General features: G+C 38.5%; 1 protein-coding gene across 15 annotated transcripts in view; it reads left to right on the forward strand.

The window, feature by feature from the left end:
• The window catches only part of PCM1 (pericentriolar material 1), a 78,748-nt gene that overhangs the window by 35,841 nt on the left and 15,213 nt on the right, over positions 1–27,694 (forward strand). For 10 of the 15 annotated variants that reach the window (XM_067530596.1, XM_067530598.1, XM_067530595.1 and 7 more), the window contains 15 exons: positions 5,093–5,283; positions 6,166–6,357; positions 7,824–8,046; positions 8,193–8,338; positions 13,512–13,708; positions 14,673–14,853; positions 17,991–18,352; positions 19,121–19,288; positions 21,001–21,057; positions 22,995–23,167; positions 23,251–23,376; positions 24,089–24,209; positions 24,444–24,581; positions 24,825–24,958; positions 27,223–27,357. In XM_067530596.1, coding sequence (XP_067386697.1) covers positions 5,093–5,283; positions 6,166–6,357; positions 7,824–8,046; positions 8,193–8,338; positions 13,512–13,708; positions 14,673–14,853; positions 17,991–18,352; positions 19,121–19,288; positions 21,001–21,057; positions 22,995–23,167; positions 23,251–23,376; positions 24,089–24,209; positions 24,444–24,581; positions 24,825–24,958; positions 27,223–27,357 — 2,544 coding nt within the window. The remainder of the gene's footprint in view (positions 1–5,092; positions 5,284–6,165; positions 6,358–7,823; positions 8,047–8,192; positions 8,339–13,511; positions 13,709–14,672; positions 14,854–17,990; positions 18,353–19,120; positions 19,289–21,000; positions 21,058–22,994; positions 23,168–23,250; positions 23,377–24,088; positions 24,210–24,443; positions 24,582–24,824; positions 24,959–27,222; positions 27,358–27,694) is intronic. The other 5 variants (XM_067530604.1, XM_067530606.1, XM_067530610.1 and 2 more) reach the window with 2 other exon arrangements.

A 27,694-nucleotide genomic window follows, 5' to 3' on the forward strand; every position in this document is an offset into this window, starting at 1 on the left:
TTGCTGCCGATTCCCTATTCCTCTTTGGCACTGATGCTGCCTGGGCTTCAGATGAGTCTGCGTTTATTTGCTCTGTTATGGCTGGCTCCATTGTTACCAGATAATCTCTGGGACTCCTTGAGATCTAGGTTGGGGTCATCCTCCCCTTCGTCATTGCCTGACAAGTACCAGAGACAGTCCTTGGATCACCATTGGTATTGAGGTCTGCATCGTTTCTTCAGTTAAGATGGGCTCTTGACCCAGTTCCTACTAACCACCAATGCCATATCCATTTCTCCATTGATCTCCTTGGAATCTTTGGGATGCTCTTTGGTCTTTGAGGTCCCATCCTTCTACCTCCTTCAGAAGGAAATCGCTGGTCCCATGGGTGGCTCCTGTTCTTGAAATTTCTCAGCTACAGGTGACTCTGAGCCTCCAGGGTTATCCCAACTGTGAGTCAAGAACAGGACCCGTTGGTGGTGGAGAAAACCTCTTCTTCGTCCTCTCCAGATAACTCTACCATGCCAGGCTCTTCCTCTTCTTTGATACCTGAGGATTTTAAGGCATATCAGGACCTTCTTAGGTGTATGGCTGCTATATTAGGCATCCAGGCTGAATTTCTGCAGAATACACACAAACTGGATTGGATATTATCCAATCATCAGCTCCAGGGAGAGTAGCCGTCCCGATAAATGAGGCTGTCTTGGAGCCTGCAAAGACACTCTGGAATACATCTGCTTCATGGCCTCCCATGGCAAAGCATGCAGAGAAGTGATATTTCAGTCCCCATGCTGGATTTCAAAGACTTCTGCTCCCACTCAGCCCCTAACTCTGTTATGGTAACTGCAGTAAATGACGGGGCATAACAGGGAAGGTATAAATCTACAAGAAAGACAAAGATTCCAGGAGGATGGACTTCATGGGGAGGAAGATTTATACTTCCTATTCCCAGCAGATGTGCATTGCAAACCAGCAGGCATTACTCTCTAAATATGACTTTAATTGGGCGGCTATATCTAAGTTAATGAAGAAGTTGCCAGAAGCCTTCAGGAAAGTGTTTAAGGCATTCATTGCAGAAGGTTGTATGGTAGCCAAGACTTTGATACAGTCAGCTCTAGATGTGGTGAATGCCTTGGGGAGAGTTATGGCATCAGCTGTGACCAGGAAAGCAGCTTATGGTTTCAGAATTTGTGCTGTATGTGTAGCAGACCATTGAGGACTTATCTTTTTCTGGTCAGGTTCTCTTTTCAGAAAAGACCAAGAAAGGACTTGCATTATTTTAAGCATTCTCAAGCTACTTTGCTTTCCTTAGGCATTTATACTCCAGGTGTAAATAGATGCCACTATAGTGATCAGCAGCAATACCACTCGCAATGTTTCTTAGGGCAGTCTTCCTTTCCTGTAAGGCAGCAGGCCTACACTAGGAAAGGATATATTTCCCAGAGGTGAAGGCCCTCTGGTTCTAGCCAGCTGGCTTGTCTTCGCATGGCATCCAGAAAGTGCCCATGTTGGCTTGTGCGTCCCAAGCAGCAATCCAGAGGTGACCTCTCCATCTTTGTTGCTCCTGTTCAGGGACAGGCTGGCTCATTTTTTTTATAGCGTTTGGGACCCAGTTACTACAGACTGCTGGCTCCTAAGGGTTGTGCCATACAGTTCCCCTCCATACCTCTTCAGGGAGCCCTTTAACAAGACATTACTCCTTGAGCAGCTGGTTCTGTTTCTACTGACTTTGGGGGATGTAGAGGCAGTTCCACTGCAATATCAGGGACAGGGATTCTTCTGCCTCCAGGGATGAGTCCTGTCCTCTGCAGCCTCAAATCAGATATGTGAGATTCCATATCGTTACCCTAGCAACTGTCCTCCCCGTGTTAAATCACAACTGGTTTATTGGACCTTCAGGATGCTTATTTTCATGTAGCAATGCTCCCGAACCACAGGAGGTTTCTCTGGTTTGTCATAGTGAACCAGCACTAGCAGTACACTATGCTCTCTTTTGATCTGTCTTCTGCTCCCTGGGATAGTAACAAAAGCATGATTGTAGTGACAGTGTACCTCAGGAAGAGAACTTGTATCTTCTTGTTTCTGGACGATTGGTTGCTGAGGGGCAAGTCCAGAGAAGTAGTCCTCTCTCATGTTCAGTTCATGCTACATGTACTTGATCGAGGTCTCATCCTAAACAGTGGGAAGTCAACATTGGTTCCAGCTCAAAGAATCAATTTCATTGGGGCCCTGCAAAACTCTACGAGTTCGAGAGCATTACTACTCACTGACTGATTCCACGTGATTTGACATGTATTTCTGGAACTCCAGGGAACTCAACCCTCAACAACAGCCCATATATACCTGAGGTTGGTAGGCGCCATGTGGCTGCATGCAAACAGGTAAACCAATATGCCAGGTTGCACCTTCGTCTTTTTCAAATGTGGCTAAACTTGGTCTATCATCTGAACCCTTGGATGGACCGGTCCAACTTTCTCTGCTGATCCTGCACTCCACATGGTGGTGGACGGCTCAACGTAGTGTGTGCCAGGGCATTTCCTTCACTCATTTCCCACTGATGCCTCCTTAATGGGTTGGAGACCGCATCTGGGGTCGCTGAAAGTTCAAGGCCTGTGGCTGGAATAGGAAGCTTCTCTGCATCTCAGTGTGTCTGGAGCTTTGTGCCATCTACGGTGCCCATCATGCCCTTCGAGATCACATCAAGGATTTGGCAGTGCACATCCTTACCAACAATACCACTGTGATGTATTATGTGAACAGACAAGGGGGAACACGCTCAAACATGCTGTGTCAGGAGGTGATCAGGGTCTGGCAGTTTTGCGATGGAGAAAACATTATCATGTGGCTGATCATTTACCTGGGTTCCAGAATCACCTGGGTGGATCATCTCATCAGAAATTTCTCCCTGAATCATGAGTGTTTCTGAAACCCAATGTCTTGTACTCCCATCTTTCTGGTTTGGGGCATCTCTATGATCATATGTTTTGCTCTCGAGGGGGTCTCAGTCTGGGCTCCCTGACCAGTGCTTTTCACCTGAGCTGGGACTCTGCACTCCTGTATGTTTTTCTTCCAGTTCCGATTATCCTGCATGTCATTCTCAAGCTGAAATTGGATCATGCCAACCTTATTCTCATTGCTCCAGCATGGCGAAGACGATGTCAGTTCTCCAAGCTTCTCACATTATTGGTTCAGCCTCCAGTTTCTCTTCCTCTTCACGCCAACCTCCTGACTCAGCATCATAGTCAAATTTTGCATCCAGTGCTTAGCTACCTGCATCTCAGGGTGGGGATGCTCCATAGTTAGATGAGGAGGAAGAATGATTTTCGGAGGCTATCTGGAAAATCTTGCTTAATAGTAGAAAGCCCTCCACCTTCAAACGGAATGGCCTGTTTGAACTCCTCAGGCTAATGACCATATCAAGAACCACTTCCACTTGGTCAATCAAAAAACGGCTTGTATCAGGACATCTTAGAGTACCTGTTTGCACCTTCAATTTTTTGGTCTTGCGCTGCGTTTGTTGAGAGTGCCTTTGGTGGTGATTTCAGTGTTTGACTTTCCATGCATAGGTGAATGAGTGTGTTTGAACTCCATGGAAGCACAGGTCTTGAAAGGATTTACTCATCTCCATCCATTGGTTAAAGAATTGGTTCCTTTGTGGGACCTTGATACTGTCTTAGTGGCTCTTATGAGACCCTGTTCGAGTCTCTGACAACTTGTTCTTTCTCCCTTCCATGTCAGAAAACTGCTTCCCTGTGGCAAAAACATCTGGAAGGGGTGTGAGAGTTACAGGCTTTGATGGTAGAGACTCCTTACATACAGTTTTCCAAAGACAAAGTAACTCTGCGGTTGCCCTCTAAGTTTTTATCTAAAGTGTTTTCTCAGTTTCATTTGAATCAAGTTACATATCTACCAGTGTTCTTCACTAAGCTGCATTCAATCCCAGAAGAGCAGCGTATTCACATATTGGATGTCAGATGATATAGAACTAAACCTTTCCATTCTTCATCATCTGTTTGTTTCATATGTGGAGCAAACGAAGGGGCAAGCAAGTAGTCTCCTTGCAGATGATTTCCAGGTGGATAACATCCTATATCATGATAGCATACGAAGAAGACTGTGCCTACTCAAAGAGTGCAAGCTGATTCCAGGAGGGCCCAGGCAATGTCAGTGACATTTCTAAGTGACGTTCCTATTTGGAGACAGAAGGTGTGTGCGGTAATATCTTTTATTAGACCAACTTCTGTGTGTGAGAGACGAGCTTACACAGAGCTTGTCTCTGTCACCCACAGAAGTTGGTCCAATAATAGTCACCCACTTGGTCTTTCTAATGTGCTGGGACTGATACATCCCTATGGACATTTGCAGGGTTGGCGGTTGGTCCTCTGAACATCGGTGATGCAAATGTGTATTCCACAACCCACCTTCCTACCCCAGAGTTTTTACTTTGGACATTTAGTGTGAAGGAACCTGAGGGAAGTGCGGGTGTCACTAACCTTATATAGCCAGGGGAGAGGTTGGGGCCACAGCTTCTTGAAGAGACTTCTGTGACTTCTTTCATAATCTACCACCTTTTCCTTCAGATTCCTCCTAAAGAGTCTATTCTGCCTTGACATCTGTAAGAAATCAGTCAATTAATGATATTTGGGTTGAGTGATAAATGGAGAAAACTGTATAAGAATAATGAAAGTATATATGTAAATATTAAATATTATATATTTGATTGAATTCTTCTTTCCCCACTTTTTTATCTTACTTAAGGTGTTTAGGGCAGAGACTGTTTTCTTTGTGTTTTTGTAACCTTTTGCACAATGTGGCCTCAGTCCTGATCAAAATCTCTTAACATTATAGGAAAACAAATATTATATCAGCTTTGCTTTTGTTCATATAACTAGCATTCTGTTCTAACAACATAAATATTGAAACTTGGCTCATAGGTGTGTCAAGTTGTAATTTAGGATTTTTTCATCATTTTGCGCATTCTGCTATATATTCATATCAGACTAATTTTGAAAAATCTTAGCTTTTCCTAATTTAGTTTAGTTTAAATGCTTATGAAAATAGTTAAATTTGTAAAATGGAAACTGAAGGATCAAATTATTTTTATTTCAAATAGCTGTGGTCTGAGATGCGTAGGCATGAGATTTTAAGGGAAGAGTTACGACAGAGAAGAAAGCAGCTTGAAGCTTTAATGGCTGAACATCAGAGGAGAAGAGATCTGACAGAAAACACATCTACTGTTGCTGCATCTGTTAAAAGTGATGGATCAGAGACCCAATGTACTCTACAACAAAGTAGGATGGAAAAGTAAGAGCATTAATCACACATCTTCTGTTTTATCTGGTCCTTCTTTTCAATGATAGAATAATTTTACAGTATATTAAACATCTGTTGTGAACCATTTCACAGAGGTACTCAATTTAAAAATAAATTAGCAAAAGACTGTTTTTGTTCTGTTTCACTTTGAACACAATTCCAGTGCTTAAGAGAAAAAGTAGTAAACATATTTTCTTAGTTTTAAAGGCATACAGGAAATTTATAATCTATTAATTTTTAAAACATTACCTAAAAGTTGTCTGAGATACTCACTTGTCTCTAAGCTTCCTGCCATTTAGTTGTGATTTTGCTGTTAGATAAAGTCATATAAACAAGGAAGAAGGGCTAGATGAAAAATGCTGTCAAATGCCTAAAATATTTGTTTGGCCTTCAATAGCTCAACTGGCAGGAGGACTCTCTAGCATGTCCTTAAGTTGCTGGCTTGAGTCCAACTCGAAGGAGTGGTTTCTTTTCAAGTTTTAAATCAACACTGGGTGTTTTTCTAAGAGATATGCTCTAATTCAAATGTGTTAATTCACGGAAGTTCTATGTTCTGTATAATACAGGTCTGTGTAGATGATCACAGTGGTCCTTTCTGGCCATATCAATGAATCTAAATAAATTGAAAAGTTTCTCTGATAGGTGTTAACAATAATATTAGGTACAAAGTTCAAGCAAAAGTAGCTCTTTTTAAATTACAGTTGACTGTCTCTTTGTATTGGTAAGAGGACTGTGAAATTCATTTTGATGCAATCTGTAAACATATAATGGCATACAAAATTTGTAAGTTTACTGTTAATAGTATTCTGATTTAGCTGTTATCCGTTGTTAATGGCAGATTGACTGTAGCTTTTAATGTCTAATGTTCACTAGAACAGTGGCAACATGGGGAGGTTCTACCCAGTGTGCACTAGATGAAGAGGATGGAGATGAAGATGGTTATCTTTCTGATGGACTTGTTCAGGCAGAGGAGGAGGAGGAAGAGGAGGAACAAGAGTCCAGTTCTAATGACAATTTCTCCATGTATCCCCATAACAATAATTGTGTTAAGGAAAATAAAAATAGGTTAGTTGCATTATTTAATATTGGTCTGATATTAGTCAATGTAAGTTTTATAAAATAGCGTTGCACTTTTTCTACAAAGAAAGCTGATAACAAAATGTCTTCTTCCACTACTGCTAAGTAGAAGAGGTTTTCATTGAGCGGTCAACAGCAGCACGTAACCAAATCTTTTTTCTTAAGAGTTTATAGCTAGATTCTATATTAGCTATATGCAATGTTTGAGTAGTTCAAGTTATTTCTTCCAACTTGCATTATCAACAGTGGATTTCATCTGCTATCAAGCTGCTCATTCACCTCAGGTTTCTCAGTCTCTACTGTTTTGATTAATCTAAATAATTTGATATGGTCTGCAGATTTTGCCACATCACCATTCAATATTTTTTTTTCATTAAACATCAGTCTTCACATGGAATATTTGGGAGCACCCCACTGTTACCTTCTGCTATGTTGAAAGTTAACCATTTCTGATTGTTTGTTTGTTTCTTAGCCAGTTTCTAATCCATATGACAGTGCTTTATCTCACTACATGACTAATTTGTAGTCATAGCCTCTTAAGGAACTTTGTCAAAGTCTTTTTGAAAGTCAAAATAAGTCATATCAGCCAGTTCGCTTTCCTCTGTTTTGTTGACCTACTCAAAGACTTCTAATAGATTAGAGACATGATTTGCCTATACAGAAGCTTTTTCCTATCCTAGCATGTTTGTGTAGGTATTTTATAGTTCTGTTTTTAATGATCACTTCTACTTACTTACCTGGCACTGAATTAAGATTTATAGGTCTGTAATTCCCAAGATCACCTTTATCTACCTTTTAAAAAAGATAGATATAACATTAGTTACTCAGTAGCCCCTTCTGATAGTAGCTGATTTTAGTGATGGAAACACTTCACCACTTAGCCAGTTGTCAAACCTATTTGTGGAGCGTTATATATTAGTTGCCATTCATAGTTGAATCTTTAATGTAGACTGGGCCTTTGAACAAGTGTGCTGAGCAAGAGTATGGGACAGTTTTGAATGGTTTTTATAATGCCAACAATATGACCCCAGCAAATACTCTGTCTGGCTCCCAAGTTGTCTTTCAATGAATAAGCTATAAAATCACATGTGACTATATATGGAAATTAGAAAGATAATTTCTTTACTCACAAGTTAGTCTTCCATACAAGATGTGAGACAAGGGTTGCAACAGAAGACACGGAATTCCTAGATGTCAATCTCAGTTTCAAAACATCAATCAGTTCTGCAACTCATATTGAATTTAAAAGTTAGTGTAGTTTCTTTTGTGTCAATTGTGCCAATTTCTTGGGCATAAGAAACTGAAACTGCTCGTGCCAAAAAGTGTTGCTGGTGTTTATTAATTGCTTACCTCGAACTGAAACTATGGAGAAGAAAGTTGAAATTTGCAAAGTTATGTTGAAATTTGCTAAGTTATTTTGACTTTCAAGAAATCGGACACTCCTTTTTCCTCAGATGGAAGAATCGCCGTCCTCTTTCAGCAGATGGGAATTACCGTCCACTGGCTAAGACAAGGCAACAACAGAATATTAGCATGCGGCGGCAAGAAAACTTTAGGTGGATGTCTGAACTCTCTTATGTGGAGGAGAAGGAACAATGGCAAGAGCAGATTAACCAGTTGAAGAAACAGCTTGAATTTAGTGTCAGTATTTGTCAGACTTTGATGCAGGATCAGCAGGTAGAATATCAAAAGCACTTACTCTGGTCTCTTACTACTCCTATATGGTATATATTGTAAAATGGTGTTCTTTCCTCTAAATCTTTCAGGACTAATTCACTCTGACTTTAGAAGTTTTGGTGACCAGCATTTCTTTCTTTCCACAGACCCTCTCTTGTCTACTACAGACTCTGCTTACAGGCCCTTATAGTGTGATGCCCAGCAATGTTGCATCTCCACAAGTGCACCTTATAATGCACCAGTTAAACCAATGCTATACTCAGTTGACATGGCAACAGAATAATGTTCAAAGGTATGCTATTTATCCTTTATTTATGAAAAACTTTAAATACTTGTATTGAAATGATTCAGAAGTAACAATAAGCTTACTTCACTAATATTTATTGTAAATAAATCAAACTGATGCTTTGTCTGTATTTAAAAGTTAAGTTGACATTACAGAGCTCAGGGATTGTGGAAAATTCACACTCTGGAGGACCATAACTATGTCAACCTAATTCCCGGTATATATGCAGCTAGGTCAACAGAAGAATGCTTCTGTTAAGGTAGCTACCATTGCTTGGGGAGGCAGAGTTCCTACAGTGAATGAAAAGACCCTTCCATTGCTGTAGGAAGCATCTATACATTATTTCCCTCCTTTGGTCTCATGAGCTTTTCCTGAATGAAGATATTCAGTTGTTTCTGGCCAAATATTTCTGAATTCAGCAGAGCTGCATGAATGGCTTCTGTAGTCACATTCTTTGTTGCAATGTTTTGTAGTTTGTTGGCTGGCTCACTGGGGAATAATTTGAATCATGACATGATCCTGTTGCTTTTGTGCTGGTGTGAATTCATGGCATGTAAGTTGGTTATCAAGTCCAAGAATAAATATTCTGGTTTGGGTTGCACTGTGGGCACATAGATTATAGGAGAGAGCCCGTGTGCTGAGTCATTCTAGCGATACCTGTAATTCCTCCTACTCTTTTACCAGTGGCATTGAGCTACTCTTTGGAGTGGGCCAGATCTACCTGTCTCAGATCATGTCTACACTAAAGAGTTAAGTCAGCTCAGGTTACATTGATGATCATAAACCACTATAATTACATTGCTTATGCATGTTCACACAAACGCTCCTTGTGTTGTAGGAGCATGTCCACAGTTGGTGCTCTCTCATCAACAGAGAGAGCAGTGCATTGTGGGTAGCTGTCCCACTGTGCAACTTGCCGTCTTCTACCACTAGGAGTTGTGGGAATGGGGAATAGACTGCAGTGCATCATGGGTGCAGCGTCATTGTCCCATGATGCAGTTTTCTTTGACCCATCAGTACATGGGTTCTGACTACGTCGCATCATTTTTCCAACAGCCCCTGTAAACTGTGCACCCGCCATTTCTACCTGAAAACATGGATCCTGCCCTGCTCTCCCTTCTGTGATAAGTTATGAACACAACACAGTTGATCAAGCAGTATTTCATGAGCAGTGAATTTGAACAGGAATTCATGGTGCCTGCCCTGCTATGTGCCATGGAAAGAAACAATTCCAGATTACTTCTGGCATTCACAGAGTAGTTGCACATGGTGGACCATTGCTATTGGGCTTGGGAAACCAGCACTAAGTAGTGGGATCACTTCATTATGCAGGTATGGGATGACAAGCAGTGGCTGCAGAACTTTTGGATGCGCAATGCCACTTTCATGGAACTGTACGCAGAGCTTGACCCTGCCTTGTGGCACAAGGACACCAAAATGAGAGCTGATGTCTCAGTGGAGAAGTGTGTGGCGATTGCTGTGTGGAAGCTGGCAACTCCAGACTGCTATCGGTCAGTCACGAATCAGTTAGGAGTTGGAAAGTCCATTGTGGGGTTGTGATCACTCAAGTGTGCAGGGCCATTAATCGCATCCTGCTATGAAGGACTGTGACTCTAGGCAATGTGTGTGAAATAGTGGATAGTTTTGCAGCAATGGGATTCCCTAACTGTGGTGGGGTGATAGATGGCACACATATCCCAAATTGGGTCCCAGACCATCTTGTGACGGAGTACATCTACAGAAAGGGCTACTTCTCTATGGTATTGCAGGCACTGGTGGATCATTGGTTTGTTTTCCTGATATCAACGTGGATTGGTCAGGGAAGGTACTGAAGATGCGTACATCATGCAACACTTGCCTGCATAGAAAGCTGCAAGCAGGGACTTCCTTTGCAGACCAGAAGATTCCAATGGGGGATGTTGAAATGCCCATAGTGATCCTGGAAGACCCAGCCTACCCCTTATTCCCGTGGTTCATGAAGCCTTACACCGTAAACCTTGACAGCAGCAAGGAGCGCTACAAGAACAGGGTCAGCAGGGGCAGAATGACCATTGAATGTGTGTTTGGCAGATTATAGGTTCACTGGTGTGCTGCCTTTTTGGCAGATTAGACCACAGTGAGGAACATATTCCCATGGTCATAGCAGCCTGCTGTGACTGCATAATATTTGTGAAGCTAAAGGGGAAAAGTTTCCACGAGGGTGGAGTGTTGAGGCAGATTGCCATGCTGATTTTGATCAGCCAGATACCAGGGATATTAGAGGGGCTCACTGGGGGCTATTTGAATCAGGAGGGCTTTGAAGCAACATTTTGACAATGAGCCCCGATAATGTCTTTCTGCAATTCCAGCAGCAATCGTTGAGTAGGACAAAAATATTTTCTTTCTATGAGTACATTTTTATTAAACAGCAATAACCAATACACAGAATTCAAATTCTTGCAAGGCGTATGACACTGAGGAGCACTCTCTTAATGGAGGCTCGAACCTTCCAGAGTCAAGAAGAGGTCCCGGCTCACCGCACTACTGGATAACCTGGTCATCTGTCCCACATCATCCTTCAACTCCACTTCCTTGTTGAGTCCGCTGGCCGCTGTCTCCAGCCCCATTGAAGTATCCACAGGATTCTTGGGGATAGAGGTGGGGTCGCTGCTGAGGGTGGTGTTCAGCTCCTTGTAGAAGCGGCAGGCCTTTCACACAACACCAGAGCGATGGATTGCCACCCTTGCCATCTGGTGTACCTGCCCCAGTGTCTGCTCGTTTGATCCTCACATGGCACTGATGCATGGCCCTTCTCCAACATGCCACGAGCAACCTGACTATAGGTATCGAAGTTCCTACCACTGGAGTGGATCTGGGATTGCACAGCTTCCGCTCCCCAGCAGATCCAACAACTCCGGTGAGCTGCAGAGAGCTGGCATAGTCAGCTGGGAAGATGCGACATGGGCACTCTCATCGAGGTGGTTTTGTTGGCTTTGCAGGAGAGTTAAATCAGTGGGAGGAGCATTGTAGTGTGTTATACCTCCACCTTTTGTCAACAAAACTATAGTGTAGATAAATCTATGGTTGGAACCTTTCACAACCTATTTGCCTCTATGGGACTCTTCAAGTACTTCCAGATGAGCCAGTTCATTTCTGCTAAGTACACGAATCCCAATAAAGCATAATTTTGTATGGTTGTATTTATGAAAGAATGGAAACATTCTTTTGAAGGCATACAAATTAAGGTCCCAAATTCCATTCTGTTGGGCTCTGGTGAAGGTTAAGAGGATACACATCATATCCATGCACTGGAAATTGTGATGGTTGTCTGTCTTGTTCAGTGAAAGTGATACAATCTGGTCTTGGAAGCTTTCTGATGACTGAATGGGCACTAGGTTATTGTAATCTCACATGGCATCAAAGTTTTTGAAATCCAGGAACTTTATTTTGAGTTTGTTGTCAGGTTGCTGTAGATGCTCAGAAGTTGTAATAACTGTTCCTACATTGCCTGCAGAATGATCTTGTAAGCACAAGTGGCTTTTGCATAATTTTTAACAACAATTACATGCTGTATTGTTAATGTACCTAAAATTCCACTTTCGGGCCGCACGCTCAATAATTCAGAATCCTGTGTATGCTGCCCCAGCACTCTTGGGAAGTTTATTGGTAGGTGAAGACCTCTGAAGTATAGTGTCAGGATATCTTTATATTCTGGAGCAGTCCATTTTAACTCCATCAGAGCAGGGAAAAGCGCTTGATCAACAGTTACAACTACATGTTTCTGTTGACTCTGTGATTTATGTATCAGCTTCAGGAGTTGGGGACTGAAAGATAGGCATGTAGCCATGTGTAGTTTAATGGAGAAGTATTACTGTGCTTATTAAAACCTGTCCAGCCAGATTTTGGATTTTCAGATTGATGTTTGAGGAAAAATAACATATCCTGTGCTTGTGCTTTCATAGCTGACTGGCAATCTTTTGTGTCCATTTCAACCATTCTGCTAAGACATCTTCACTGAATGTTGGTTGTGCTATACCTTCTGTGATATTAACAGGAAAGATGGTGTATTGCATCTGGAACATTCAAAGTAACATGATTTATTGGCTCAGTGTCCTGCAGTATCAGATCAGATCCAGGCCTCTTTTCCAGGCTGAATTCTGTGTGGTATGTAATGTGTTTTGCCCATCAAGCGTATGCTTATTTATATCCGATATCTGCACTGAAATGCGTAAATCTTCCTTTAACCAAGTTTGATGGGATCACTGTTCCATCTTCATTCATTGTCATCAGAATGCTCTTGGTCAGAGCTATATCAGCTCGAAGTATGTCCTTGTAGCTAATACAATGCCCGGCATCGTGAAACATCTGAACAAGTTTTTATGATCTTGTTGCTTGGTGAAGTATACTTCCAAGCCCAACATGTTTGGGTGTCCATTTCTTACCTCTACTTATACTGCTTTAGGTTAGGTTACCGGTTAGGGCTAATAATTAGCTAACAATAATAATTTATATTTTTGAAAGAGAAGAACTTATGGAAATAAATGGTCATAATGTGTTGTGCATGATTCTTTGTGTAATGGATAGCAGTGCATTTAACTCCTTCCCAAATCAAAAATACTTGAAAAATAGTTAATTTGGTCTTAAATGTTGTCCTTACTGCAAAACCAACAAAATTCAAGTGCATATCATCATGTGACCAGAGGAAGCAGAGAGTATAATCTTTGACAGATATTGCTCCCTGCATTTTCTGATAGCATGGTATTCAAATTAAGAACCTGTTCCATATTTAGTACCTCTCCTTTACTTTTCTTTTGTTTTTACTTACCTTAAAGTTCAAAATTCAGCTTGGTAAACAGATTCAGATTCAGTACGTTCAAATTATGAAAGATAACACGTTTAGCAACTTTTCACCAGAAATGCTTTGTTTCATTAATATCAGCTTATCAGGGAATTTGACACATTCTATAGCCAAGAAGATTGTCTGTTAATAGGTAGATCCACGTTGCTTTAACAGTTGGGCTTCCTGGATGGACTGTATAATTCATCCAAAATTGCTGTACTGAAGGAAAGGCAGTGAAATAGCCAGTTGGTTGTGGTCTTTTTAAAAATCATGTGTATTTGAAATAAGTGAAATTTTCTACTCGGCATCATTTCTGTAACTTACCTTTCTCTTCAAACGTAACTCTTCTGTATTTCATAGGTTGAAGCAGATGTTAAATGATCTTATGTGCCAGCAAGAACAGCAGCAAGAGAAGCCACAAAGAAAGGAAAAAGGCAGGGGCAGCAGCGCGCCACCACCCCCATCTCCTACTGTATTTTGTCCTTTCAGCTTTCCAGCTCAACCTATGAATCTATTTAACATACCTGGATTTACTAATTTTTCTTCTTTTGCACCAGGTAGGTATTTCTGGAAATGTAAAGAGAATGAAATGACTAAATGCAAAGTTTTGGTGTACGAGATACATAAACCTTTTGCTGTGATGGATTTTGGTAAATTGGTTCTCATGTTAAAATAGCATTTTTACTACTTTTTCCTTCTACTTCCCTCCACAAACCAGCTGACCTCAGCCATCATAGAATTGCTGGAGGCCTGCTTTACTTTTCTTTCTCCATATGCTTTCCCAGATCATATTGCCTAATGAAATGGTCCAAACAACTTGTGAGTGAGCCCAGGCTATCCAAGTAGAGGGGCATGAACATTTGCTACCAAGAGATAGTGTACAAATGTTGATCTTCTTATGATGTTTCAAGTCCTATATATAGGTCAGGTATAGGACAAATATTAAAGAAGCTTCCACACAAGGCCCTGCCATTGTCCAGTATCACTGTTCTGAAGAAGGGCTACCTTTTAGGTGGAGAGTGAATTTGTTCGTTACTTGGCTTTTCTAATGAGATTGCCAACACTTGTTTTGAATTAAGATAACCAACAAACAGACATTATATGTTACTGAGTAGTTACACCAGTGCAAACCCTTAGTGTAGACAAGCAGAGTCACTATTTGCACTGGCAGCACTTACTCCTGCTTGAAACCTATGTAAAAAGCTACGCTGTACAAATGGCAGATTTCTCTGGCTAAACTTTGGGTTGCACTGATCTACACTGATGGCTGTTTAGAGATGGTTGAAATTGGAACAAATCTTCAGTTAAGACACAGCCTCAGTATCACAGCAATTTAAAACCAACTACTACTATTTTTTCCATTTTTTGGTATATGCTTTTTTTCTTCTTTTTAAAAATATTTATTGGAATAGTGTGTATTATCTAATGTGTGATGCATGGTGTATTCTCTAAGGTGTGATGTCACATTTCTTGCTTTTTTTTCATGTGGTATGCCTTCTGATTAACTTTATTTACTCTTAGGTATGAATTTCAACCCTATGTTTCCCTCTGGTTTTGGAGATTTTGCACATAATGTTATCCCACACAACAGTGAGCAGCCGCAGCAGCAACCCTTAGATCATAACGCTTCTGGAAGAACTGAGTACATGGCATTTCCAAAGCCCTTTGAAAGCAGTTCCTCTATTGGAGCAGAGAAACAAAGGTATTTTAACTATTTGCAGTAGAATTCTTTAATCATTCTTCACTTTTGATTTGGTTTTGGGGCCCATCAGAGTTTCTCCTTGGAAGGTAAACAATTAAAGGGTGAACTATACTCATCGTAATTTGGTCTTCCCTACCTATGTTATAACTATTTTCTGTTGACAAAAAAAGTGTTTTTTTTAAATGTACTTGAGCAGTTTTTAGTATGTGTAAAAGATACACTGGCTATAATTAGACATAGTATTTGCTGAATGATCTTACAGGTTTTATATTTGGAAAAAATATACCCCAGTTTTACAAATATTGAATGATATGTATTTTAATGAGTAAATGAGCTACAGTCTGTTGCCAAACTGTTAAATAATATTGTGCTAGAGTACATCATGCACAGAGGTATATATTATTGTCTTTAATTACTGCTTTTTGGAGCAGCTAGTCCTGAAGCCCACAAGGGGAGAGGCAATTCTTTATTTAGTTCTAAGTCACTCACAGGATCTGGTCCACGAGGTGAATATAACTGAACAACTTGGCAATAGCAACCATATTGTAATTAAATTTAGCATCCTTGTAGGGGAGAAATACCAAAGAAGCCCACCACAGTAACATTTAACTTCAGAAAGGGGAACTGAACAAAAAGGAGGAAGCTAGTTAAATGGAAATTAAAAGGAACAATCACAAGAGTGAAATGTCTGCAAGCTGCATGGAAACTTTTTAAAAACACCATAATAGAGGCAGAAACTACATCTATATCCCAAATTAAAAACAAAAACAGTGACAGGACCAAAAAAAATCACCATGGCTAAACAACAGAACATAAAAGGCGGTTAGAGTAAAAAAGACTTACTTTAAAAATTAGAAGTCAAATCATACTGAGGAAAATAGAAAGTAACATAAACTCAAGCAAGTCAAATGTAAAAGTATAATTAAGCAGGTGAAAAAAGAATTTGAAGAGCAACTAGCAAAAGACAGAAAAACTAACAATAATAATTTTTTTAAGTACATCAGAAACAGGATGCCTGCCAAACCATGAATGGGGCTACTGAACAATTGAGGTGCGAAAGGATCAGTCAAGGAAGAAAAGCCTGTTGCAGAGAAGCTAGATGAATTCTTTACATTGGTATTTACTGTAGAGGATGTGAGGGAGATTCCCATACATGAACCATTATTTTTTGGATGACAAATCTGAGGTATCAATAGAGGAGAAGTTTTGGAACAAATTGATATTTTAAACAATAAGAAGTCACCAGGATCAGCTACTATTCACCCAAGGGTCCTGAAGGAATTCAGCTATGAAATTGCAGAACTACTAACTGTGGCATGTAACCTATCACTTCAATCAGCCACTGTACCAGATGACTGGAGGATAGTTAATGTGATGCTGATTTTTAAAGAAGTCATGAGAGACAATCCTGGCAATTATAGGTTGGTAAGCCTAACTTCAGGCAGGCAGATGGATTGAAATGATAGTAAAGAACAGAGTTATCAGACATATAGATGAACACAGTATGGTGTGGATGCGTCAACAGTGCTTTTGTAAAGGGAAATCATGCCTCACCAATCTATTAGAATTCTTTGAGGATGTTAACAGATGTGGCCAATGGTGGATCCAGGGGATATAATGCATTTTGGACTTTCAGAAAGCCTTTGTCAAGATCCCTCACCAAAGGCTCTTAGGTGAAATAAGCAGTCATGAGTTAGAGGGCAGGTCCTTTCATGGATCAGTAACTGGTTAAAAGATGGGAAACAAAGTATAGGAATAAATAGTTGGTTTTCACAATGGAAAGAGGTAAATAGTGGAGTCCTCCAATGAACTGTACTGGGACCTCTGCAGTTCAACATATTCATAAATGATCTGGAAAAAGGTTTAAACAATGAGGTGGCAAAGTTTGCAGATGATACAAAATTACTCAAGATAGTTAAGTCCAAAGCAGACTGCACAGATTTATAAAGGGATTTCACAAAACTGGATGACTGGGCAAGAAAATGGCAGATAACATTCATTTTTTGATAAATGCAAAGTGATGCACATTGGAAAATGTAATTCCAACTAAACATACAAAATGATGGGGTCTAAATTAGCTGTTACCATTCAAGAAAGCAGTCTTGGAGACGTGAATAGTTCTCTGAAAACATCTGCTCAGTGTGCAGCAGCAGTCAAAAAAAGCAAATAATGTTAGGACCCATCAGGAAGGGGATAGATAATAAGACAGAAAATATCATAATGCCACTATAGAAAGCCAGGTACGCCCACACCTTGAATACTGCATGCAGTTCTGGTTGCCGCATCTCAAAAAACATTCGAATATTAGAATTGGAAAAAGTCCAGAGAAGAGCAACAAAAATTATTAAGGGTATGGAACAGCTTCCATATGAGGAGAGATTAAAAAGTTTGGGACTGTTCAACTTGGAAAAGAGGATTGGAGGTGTGGGGGGAAATATATGATAGAGGTCTATGAAATCATGAATGGTATGGAGAAAGTGAATAAGGAAGTGTTACTTACTGCTTCACATAATACAAGAACAAGGGGGGCAGGTTTAAAATAAACATAAGGAAGTACTTTACAAAATGCATAATTCACTTGTGGAACTCGTTGTCAGGGGATGTTGTGAAGGCCAAAAGTCAAACTGGGTTCATGCTTCTGGTCTCCCTAAATCTCTGACTGCTAGAAGGTAGGACTGGACAGTGGATTGGACCACTGGATAAATTTTCTTGTTCTGTTTATACCCCCTGAAACGTGGCACTGGCCACTGTCGGAAAACGGATACCAAGCTAGATGGACAATATGTCTGATCCAGTATTACCATTTTTATGTTCTTAGGAACAATATGTTGGTGTATTGATTTAAAAAAACAAAATTACACCACATGGTTATACAATCATAAATCTGAAATATAAATCTGTGTATGATGAAGTCATTAGGTAATGTGAATTTCTTCTAAGGCTTGTAATTCTCTTCCATTTTTTAAATGTTACTAATTTTGCAGCAATGCCTTACAGTTGTTGATTTCTAGGTAACTGGGACAGGTATTCTTCAAATCATGGATGAACCTATAATTTATTTGTCTGATAGCATTCACAGTTCCTTCCCCAAAGAGTTTTGCTTTAATATTTATTTTACAACTTTTCTTTCTGATAAGGAGTCAGAGACAACCTGAAGAGGAAATGGAAAACAGATCGGTTTGGCTAGATGACAGCCAGGAAGGAAGAAAAGAAAAACAGTCATTCCTGAAGCCAGGGTTTGCGGTTTCAGCACAAAATATGGCCTCTGGTAATCACAAAAGTCAGTCTGATACCAGCCAAAGGAGAAGAGAGTTTGATGAGGAATCTTTGGAGAGTTTTAGTAGCATGCCTGATCCAGTGGATCCAACTACTGTGACTAAAACATTTAAATCTAGAAAAGCATCAGCCCAGGCCAGCTTGGCATCTAAAGATAAAACTCCTAAATCAAAGAATAAGAGGAGGAGTTCTACTCAGCTAAAAAGCAGAGTTAAAAATATTGGTAGGTTTTAAGGTCACCTTAAGGGCACTGATACAAACTACATTGTAATCAAATAACTTAAATGTTGCTTCAGTTTTACTCTGGAATGTAGATAGTGTCCATAATTAACAATACCGTTTTTGGAAAGGAGGACATGGAGATGTCAAGTGATGGAGCAGAAGTTTTTTATTTTTGTCAAATTCTTGAATGTGTCAAAAATGTTAATTGCTTGAACATGGTGCTTCTAGTGTGGAAAGGTATGAAACCCAACAAGATGGAACTGAATTCTGTGGTGCTTAATATTGATAAAATTGATATTTCTAAGAGAGACACACATTTAAATTGCAGTTTATTTAAACAGTAGAATATGGTACAGAATTGTTTGTCAATATACATTCTCATGTAAAATATGTTAATGTTGCTATGGGTGTTTGGAATCTGCCAACACACTTCTGCATCAGACTTGGTTATTATCCAACAAACATTCTCTTGTGAATTGCATCTTTCAGACTATTCATTGTTAATACTCCTCCACTGCTCTCCTCTCCATAACAATCTCTAATTCATATTTTACACTGTAAATGATAATTACATAGACTCCACAACCCCCATTACTGTAAAAAAATAATTTAAATACTGCATAGTTTGAAGTAACAAAAGAGTGATTAGCAAGTCTCTGGATTATCTTAAAAAAAAGTCTTTTATGCACTTTTGAGCTATCATTAAAACTGACTAGAAACAAATGATTTTAAGATCTTTTTGTAAAGAGCCACTTTTTGTTCCCTTAAGGTTATGAAAGTGCCAGCATTTCTAGTACATGTGAACCATGCAAGAGTAACAGGAGCAGGCGCTCTGTGCAGAATGAAGAGGCTGTTCAAGCAAAAGTGTTCAGCAAAAAGAATCGGGAACAATTGGAAAAAATAATTAAGTATAGTAGATCTACAGAAATGTCCTCAGGTATTCTTTTAATTAATCCGAACAATATTAAAACGTCTATAAAAGTATATTCATCCTGAAACTGCTTATTAGCTGTTAAGGGTATTTGACCAATCTTCCTGTGAGCTGTTCAACAGCTTGTCAGGTAAGGGACCGTCACATACTTCATGCCTTGATAAATTAACTGCTGTCACTACTAAAACCAAGTCCATGCTAAATATAAGTAGATAGGATACACTTGTAATATTTTGTCCTAACATCACAATTTTAATCTTCAAAAGTGCTGTACAAATATTGTGATGAAAGTATTTTGAAGTAGACTAAATATTAGATTTAACATAATTCTGAAACTCAACTGTAATCTTACTATAAAAGCACTCTGGGGAAAGATACAAGTACTTGCTAATGTTGTTTTATGGGAGGTGCAGGTTTTGCTAGATCAACAGTAGTGGCAAACACCAGGTAGAATTTCTGCACTTAATTGTGGTCTGCACTTAATATTTTAAATTATATACCGTATTGCATGCTTCTTGTCTTTTCATTCACATTTAAAGGGATTTTTTCAGAATTAAAAAAAAAAAAAAAAAAAAAAAGTAAATCCTTACTTACCCAACAGTCACATCTTTAAAAATCTACATTTACATTTCACCATTTACACTGCTTACTTTTGCATTCCTGCAACCTTTATCATGAACATATGGTACCTAATGTCGTTTTTAGATTCTTATTTGTTATCTCAATGCTGCAGTGTTTGGGTGGAAACACTCCTTTCCAAGGAATGTTTAATGGCAAAATTACTTAAAATAGGATATTATACTTTATTTCTTAAAACATTTTGGTTATTAGGTTTTGTGGAGGAGAAAAAGGAATTTGTCAAAACAAGCACCTTACAATGTCCCTGCACGTGTCCCATGACCTCCTCCCCATTTCTCCTTTTTGATCTTTATGGAACAGGTGGGGAGGATTCACTTAAGATTTGTGATTTTGATCCTTTGCTTCTTTAGAGAGTAAATAAGATGGCTGGGATATTACACTTAGCCCTGGTCTACACTTACTGGGCGATTCGGCAGCAGTTGACGGGAGTTATGCAAGGTACGTAGAGTAGCTTGCGTAACTCCCATCGACTGCTGTGTTTCCCTTCTGCGCGGCGTCTTCACTGCACTGTGCCACTTGAGGGGTGGTTTTACTGCGTCGACTTCTGGGTCAACTGAGCGGATCTTCACTGACCACTCAGTCAATCCAGATAGGTCGATCTGATGGTGGCAACTTTGCTGCCGTCAGTGTAGACATACCCTTAGAGTCAGATGCTGATAATCTGTTCCATCGGTTCCCTGGGTCTCAATATCCAAAGTTTTATGGGCAAATTCTGCACTTGGAATTGCATTTGTGGTTCCTGTTGGATTTTTGCATATATCAAAGGGCAAAATATGGACTATGGTGTTTATCATATATGGAAACTGAATCTTAGTTTTAAGTTAAATATTTTGAATATCTTTCGAGTTTGTCAGTTAACGTTGATTGACCAGATTAGATAGTTTTAGTTGCTTAAAACAAAACCCCAAACCCCCTCAGACAGACAAACCACCCTCTTCTGCACTCTCTCCCCCCCTTGTTCTGTAGATTCAGTTTAGTGTCATTTGAATGAGTCTTCCTCCCACTGGTTCATATAGACCGTCTTTTATTTCTGGTACACATTTTTGTGTTTATCACTGTCTATCCCCGCTTTCCTACAGCACATGCTAAGAGAATACTGCAGCAGTCTAACAGAAATGCATGCATTGAAGCCCCAGGTAATGCATTAACTGCTTAGCTTCAAATTTGTTCACAGCTCCCTATTTTTCTTTCTTAGCTTTTGTCCTATAACTGAACTGTTTCTTGATAGCTCTTGTAGTAAATTATCATTATGTATACTAATTTGTACTGTTGCAAGTATATTTATTAATTATATTTAAAAAACAACAACTAAAAGGAAACCAGGAAAACAAAAACCTTGTGTTTTACTGAATATTTGATAACACAGCTAGTTTGGATCAAAATTGGTCTGTTTGTATTATATATTTTTCCTACTTAAAGTACAATATGGTTAATTGCATTATTAACTGCTTTTGATACAAAATAGGCCTGTAGAACATTGTAAAATAAATTTTGGGTGCTTGCTTGTGACCTTAATTATTACCCTGCATCTTTGGTAGAATTAATAATTGGATTTAGTCTACCACTGAAAAAGCAAAGTACATTTAAGTATATAAGTAAATGTTGAAAGATGACTATATTTTAGACTTTAAAAAAAAAACAAAAAAAAAACCCTGCATTTAAGCACACTTGTAAGACTGCTGAACTAATATCAGATGGTAGACTTAATACATTTATCTGCATTCTTGAATAATTTGGTAAACTTTGTTAAAAACCATAAACCTTCAGCTGTATTTCATTAAAGAAGAAAAACAGCAGAACTATATCCCCTTCCATTATATTAAAAGAGTAGGGAATGGCCCCTTATTAAGGATCAGTAAGCTTATTGAGTTTTCCAAGGACTACACTTCCTTCTAACTTTTTTTGCCAAAAAAAAAAAAGCTAACTATTTAATGTAAGTAAAATAATAGAACTTTATTTTCAAAGGCATGGAAACTTTTTTTAACCTTGCATACTTTTCAAAGTGTTGAACAAACATTAGTTAATACAGGTGAGAGTCTAAATTTCGAGAAGTAAATTCCCCTCTCTGCAAAAAGCCAAATTTGTTACACAGACGCAGCCTGCTTAAATTAAGCTGGGATGGAATTTATTCCTGTTGAACATTACTGGAATATCAGCTTTTACACTCTGGCATTTGTGGGCCACTGGATTCATGTAAGCACGTGTTCTATGGGCTAGGCCACTCTCTGTGCTAGTCTGTTCATAGTTTGAATGGAGACCCTTTTCCCATGCACAGCCATTGCATACTCCTTCCTCATGCACAGCCTACCAGTAAGATTTAAATGTTGCAGAAGGTTTTGTTGAGACTTTAGCAGTTTGGTGAGTAAAACCTTTAGAATGCAGAAATTAGGACCAGACCAGATTTTCTTTGCTCCTTTTTTCTTTAAAGAGGATATGTTCTGTATAATACTAGATTTTTCAAAAGTAAGCTTGTGATTTTGGTTGTCCAGCTTGAAACACCTTAAAGAGGCCTGGTTTTCAAAAAGTGTTCTACCTACTTTCTGAAAATCTTTGTCCATATATGTGTGTTTGTGCATAATATACTCAATTATATACCACACCTTAAAGTTGTCATTCAGAAATTTAAAGAAAAATACAAAGACAAAAAGCTCGTCCTGATTTCTGATACATGTGAGTGTGTGGTATATTTGAATTTATTATATTATACATAAGTGCTTACATGATGGCAAACAGTCTAAAACAATGGTCTTCAATTTGTGGTACATGGACCCCTGGAGATCAGCAGACTGTCTTAAGAGTTCCAAAGTGGTCCACACCTCCATTCAAAATTTGTTATGGGTCCACAAATAAAAAAGGTTGAAAACCACTGGTCTAAAATATAATTTTATTATGTTTAAAACTTTGTAATCACCAGGAAATAATAACCTTTAAGAAACAGTAAACTTGCTCAACAAACTTAAAATGTAAACTGAATCCAAGATATAGTGTTCAAATATAATTGAGGTATTTGTCAATAGAGGGAGAACTGTCAAGAATTTTATGAGCATAGATTGGATCCTTTATTCTTCTACAGAAACTGGTAGCGATCTATCCATGTTCGAAGCTTTGCGGGACACCATTTATTCTGAAGTAGCTACTCTGATATCTCAAAATGAATCTCGTCCACATTTTCTTATTGAACTTTTCCATGAGCTTCAGCTGCTAAATACAGACTACTTGAGGCAAAGAGCATTGTATGCATTACAGGTATGCAAAACATCTTATTTATGTTTATGAATTGGATAAACTTTTTTCACAGTATAGATTTTAAGATTCATTATCTGATCTAGGATATAGTGACTAGACACATATCTGAGAACAATGAAAAAGAATGCACAAAGTCTCTGAATTCAGCTACATGGATAGCTTCAAACTCTGAACTTACTCCCAGTGAAAGTCTTGCTACAACTGATGATGTGAGTTCTTTATTTTATTTTCAGAAACTAGTTTAATATGAAATTTTTCTTCATCTTTCCGTTTCTGTGCAGATTGCTATGTTGCAGTCACCATAGTGATTTGTTTTCCAAAGCCCACACTAGCTTATAAGCAGTTACTTTGTTGTAAGAAGAAGCTTGCTAAAGGACATCTTTGCATGGGAATTATGTAGAATCTTGGTTTTGATATTAAATGAGACTAGTGTAAAAGCTGGTATGAATGGTAGGGGAGTCTTCAGTGCCCTGTCATTTATGTAAATACCCCAGATTACTTCATATTTAAAACTGAGATTCCACCTGGAGCTTGCAGCAATTCTCTTCAATCCTTCAGCTCTCAAAACTGCCTGAGGAGTGGGAGGATGAGCACTTCTCTGACTGGGGTTGCCTATAGGGAGTGACAGCACTTCCCACTAGAATCCTAAAGTCTTAAAAGCATTCTGTATTTTGTTTTTAAGAAATCAGTAACACCAGTGCCCTATTCAATTATATTAACTATATTTGGAGACAAAACATCACTATAGAAGCACTCTAAGGATTTAGTTTCTTCATAAGTGAAGTCATTCCCAATATAGAAGTCTGGTAACACATTTTGTAATGTTGGGGGAGAGTGAAGAGAGAATAAGTGACTTGCTGGGGTATTTGAGGGAGCAGATCATATGCTTGATTTTGTGTAAATTTATTTGTATTTTTTTAGGAAACTTTTGAGAAGAACTTTGACACAGGAGCAAGTAGAGACTGTGAACAAAATGATGCGGACAATGGCAGTACCATGTCTACATCTTCAAATTTTGAACCCTTTGCCACTGATGATCTTGGTAAACATTATATTGTATAATACTGGCAATTAATATATGCGAAACACTTCAATCAAATACTTTTGACTAACTATGAAATGTATACTTACTGTATAGTAAGTAATTGTGGCTCTTGAACTTAAACATAATCTTACCTTTTAATTCATAATTATAATTATGTACATTGTCTTTGCATATGCAAACCTTAATGTAGATTTTAAAAACTTTATAAAAGTATTTTTGTTCTAAACATAGGCAACACTGTGATTCACTTAGATCAGGCATTGGCTAGGATGAGGGAATATGAGCGTATGAAAACTGAAGCTGAAAGTACCCTTGACTCAGAGGGCTGCTGTAGTAATCTCCAGGGTGCCTCTGCTGTTAAATTAGAAGGTATGCACATACATATCTTTATTTTGTGTTTGAAAACACTATCTATAGATAATATCAGGAACTATTCACCTGACTATTCATTTTCATCTTAACTATACTTTATTGTAATTTTAATTTACCTTGCATAGGATTTCTGCCATAACTAATTAAACATACAGTTTTAACTTAAGTATACAGTGTACTTTTTGAAATTGATACTCATTTAATAGGGATATCTTCTTTGAATACACATTATTTTATAAGGTCCATCTACTGGTGAGAGTCACTGTGTGCCACTGCCTAGTGAAGTTTCTACTGTTCCATGTCCTCGTATAGATACTCAGCAGCTTGACCGGCAGATTAAAGCAATTATGAAAGAGGTCATTCCTTTTCTGAAGGTAAGAGGTTTTTATTTCAATAGGATTTGAATTGGAAAAATAACATTTTTGTTATTTATGAACTTCTTGTTTATCAGGAAAATTACCACACAACAAATTATGAAGCAGCAGTAGCATCTCTGTGTGTATATTTAAACTAGCTTTCCAGTTTAAGACGAATTTTGGACCCCGTGTACTCCGAATCTTTTCACTTCAGATTTGTCACTTGTGATTTGTGGATAGACTTTTCATGAAAATTAAGACAGAGAATTAAGTTCTGAGGTTTTTGAATGCATATTTTGGAAATGATCTGCTGCTGAATTAGAAATGTCACAGTGGTCTGTCAGACTCTTGTACACTTTATAAAGTCAGACAGATACTTTTTTGTACCTTTTTACCTTTGGTAAATCTTACAGTTTTTCATATTCCACATATAGTCAGACTTAAGAAACTTCTCAAAAGATATGGCTGACTTTTTTTTTTTTTTGGTACATTGCAGCTGAATTAAATGTACTGGGAGAAGGAATACACTCTTCCTTTCTTGCCTGTGCTCATCTAGATTAATGTATTAATTTCTGGAGAGCTTATAACTTCTATGTGTACTCTTCTAGAACTCATGAACAGCATAGAGATTGACAGACTTGCATTAGGCCCTTTAGAATGGAGGCCAAGATTTTATTGATTTTTGACACTGTTCCGGGTGTATTGCTGGATACAAAGCACTTCTGAAACTCATTGCTTATTTAAGAGCCTACACATGGACTAAAAGAATGGTTCTCAACCAGGGTTACATATACCTGTAGGGGTACGCAGGGGCTTTCCAGCGGGTACATCAACTCATCTAGATATTTGCCTTGTTTTACAACAGGCTGCATAAAAAGCACTAGCAAAGTCAGTACAAACTAAAATTCCATACAGATAATTTGTTTATACTGCTCTATATGCTATACTCTGAAACGTAAGTACAGTATTAATATTCCAATTGATTTTATAATTATATGGTAAAATGAGAAATTAAGCAATTTTTCAGTAATAGTGTGCTGTGACACTTTTTTTTGTATTTTTTGTCTGCTTTTCAAATAGTTTTTAAATGAGGTGAAACTTGGGGGTATGCAAGACAAATCAGACTCCTGAAAAGTTGAGAGCCACTAGACTAAAGAGCCTAGTTTCAGCTCCTGTTTTTGAAAATCTTGGGCCTAAGCTCCATATAGATACTAGTCCATAAAAATTGCAAGACTTATTTAAAGAGGGCACCTGTGGAAAGTCTTATAGCTACAAGGACTCCTGCAGAGTTTCTAGGTAGAGACAGCTGTGTTAAAGGATTTTAAAGACTCACAGAATAAAGCATGTGTATTTTAGTCTGGAGCTGAATCCACCAAGTGGAAGGACTTAAGAAGTCAAAAGGTGTACTTCTGAAACAATAGGTTTCCTTTTTAGCAATTAGAAGTCTGAGATGCTAATTAATGCAGCTTTAATGTAGGCTGTAATCTAAATTACATATTGGTGCAGAGTAGTTCAACAATTTACCCATACCAGTATTTTTCCTTGACAACTTTATAGAAAAAGAAAAAAGTTTAAGATGGCACCAAGCTTGTAAATTAATATAATTAATTATGTGAAAATTGAAGTCCATTTTTTTTAAAAGGCCAAATATTGGAAAGTCCAATAATACTCGGGGTTAAAGAGCAAAAACAAGTTACAATGTAAATGCAGAAATGATTAACTTCCAAGCAATCTTACTCTGTGTTGTGTCACCACCATAGTGTGCAAACAATCATGTTAGTTAGATCTGTAACAGTAATACCTACTGGCTGACATTTTAAACCCTGTACAGCCTGGTAGTTTAATACTGTCCTTGATGGGGGGAACTTTAGAGGTTTGCTTATGAATTTAAAGAGGCTTACAACTCTAGATGTCTTTTCAAAATGTCCTCCAGCATATATAAGGTTTAAAATGTTCACAGCCATGAAGTAACTGAAGATCATAAGATGGTTGTAAAATTTCTGATGGCTGGTGTGAAGTAACCATATTGGGAAGGTGAAAGGGGGGCTAGTTTGGTTTTAGGGTTTTATATAAATAAGGTCTTTGCTATAATTCCTTTCGTGTGGGGCACTTAAAACTATGATATGGATTAAAAACACTACTTGATTGTGCTATGTGAGTAGGATGGAACTGAACCATATTTTCACTACGTTCCCAAACACTGTTACAGCTCTGCAAAAATGTCTATAAATGTTAGCTTTTTTCGTAGTGATAATTTTTCTTTATCCTCTGGGATTTGCTAGGAACACATGGATGAAGTATGCTCTTCTCAGCTGTTGACATCAGTAAGACGCATGGTCCTGACACTTACACAGCAAAATGATGAAAGCAAAGAATTTGTGAAATTTTTTCATAAGCAACTTGGTGGCATACTGCAGGTCAGTAACTTCTTTTCATTGTTGTTTTTTGGAGGCTGTGTTGCATATTGGATAACTTGCATCAGGTACACGATCTCTGAAGATTCCTTAAAGCTGTACTATGTTGATTTTTCAACTGTGCTGAGCAACTCGCAGCTCCTGTTGACTTCCGAAAATTAGGCCATAAGTCTCCAATCTCTAGCATGATTTGAATGAGACAAACCCTTGCCTCTTTTCTCCCTTCTTGACACATTAATAAAATAGTACTTTGTTTCCTCCCATAATTATCACCTCGTTTCATATCTCACTCCCAATTGGTGTCTCAGGATGGGACAGTAGTACAAGTCTAGCAACATGA

This window comes from Emydura macquarii, unplaced genomic scaffold (genome assembly GCF_026122565.2).
Source record: "Emydura macquarii macquarii isolate MOO-44397 ecotype Brisbane River unplaced genomic scaffold, CSIRO-AGI_Emac_v2 contig_3108, whole genome shotgun sequence".
Lineage (NCBI taxonomy): Eukaryota > Metazoa > Chordata > Testudines > Chelidae > Emydura > Emydura macquarii.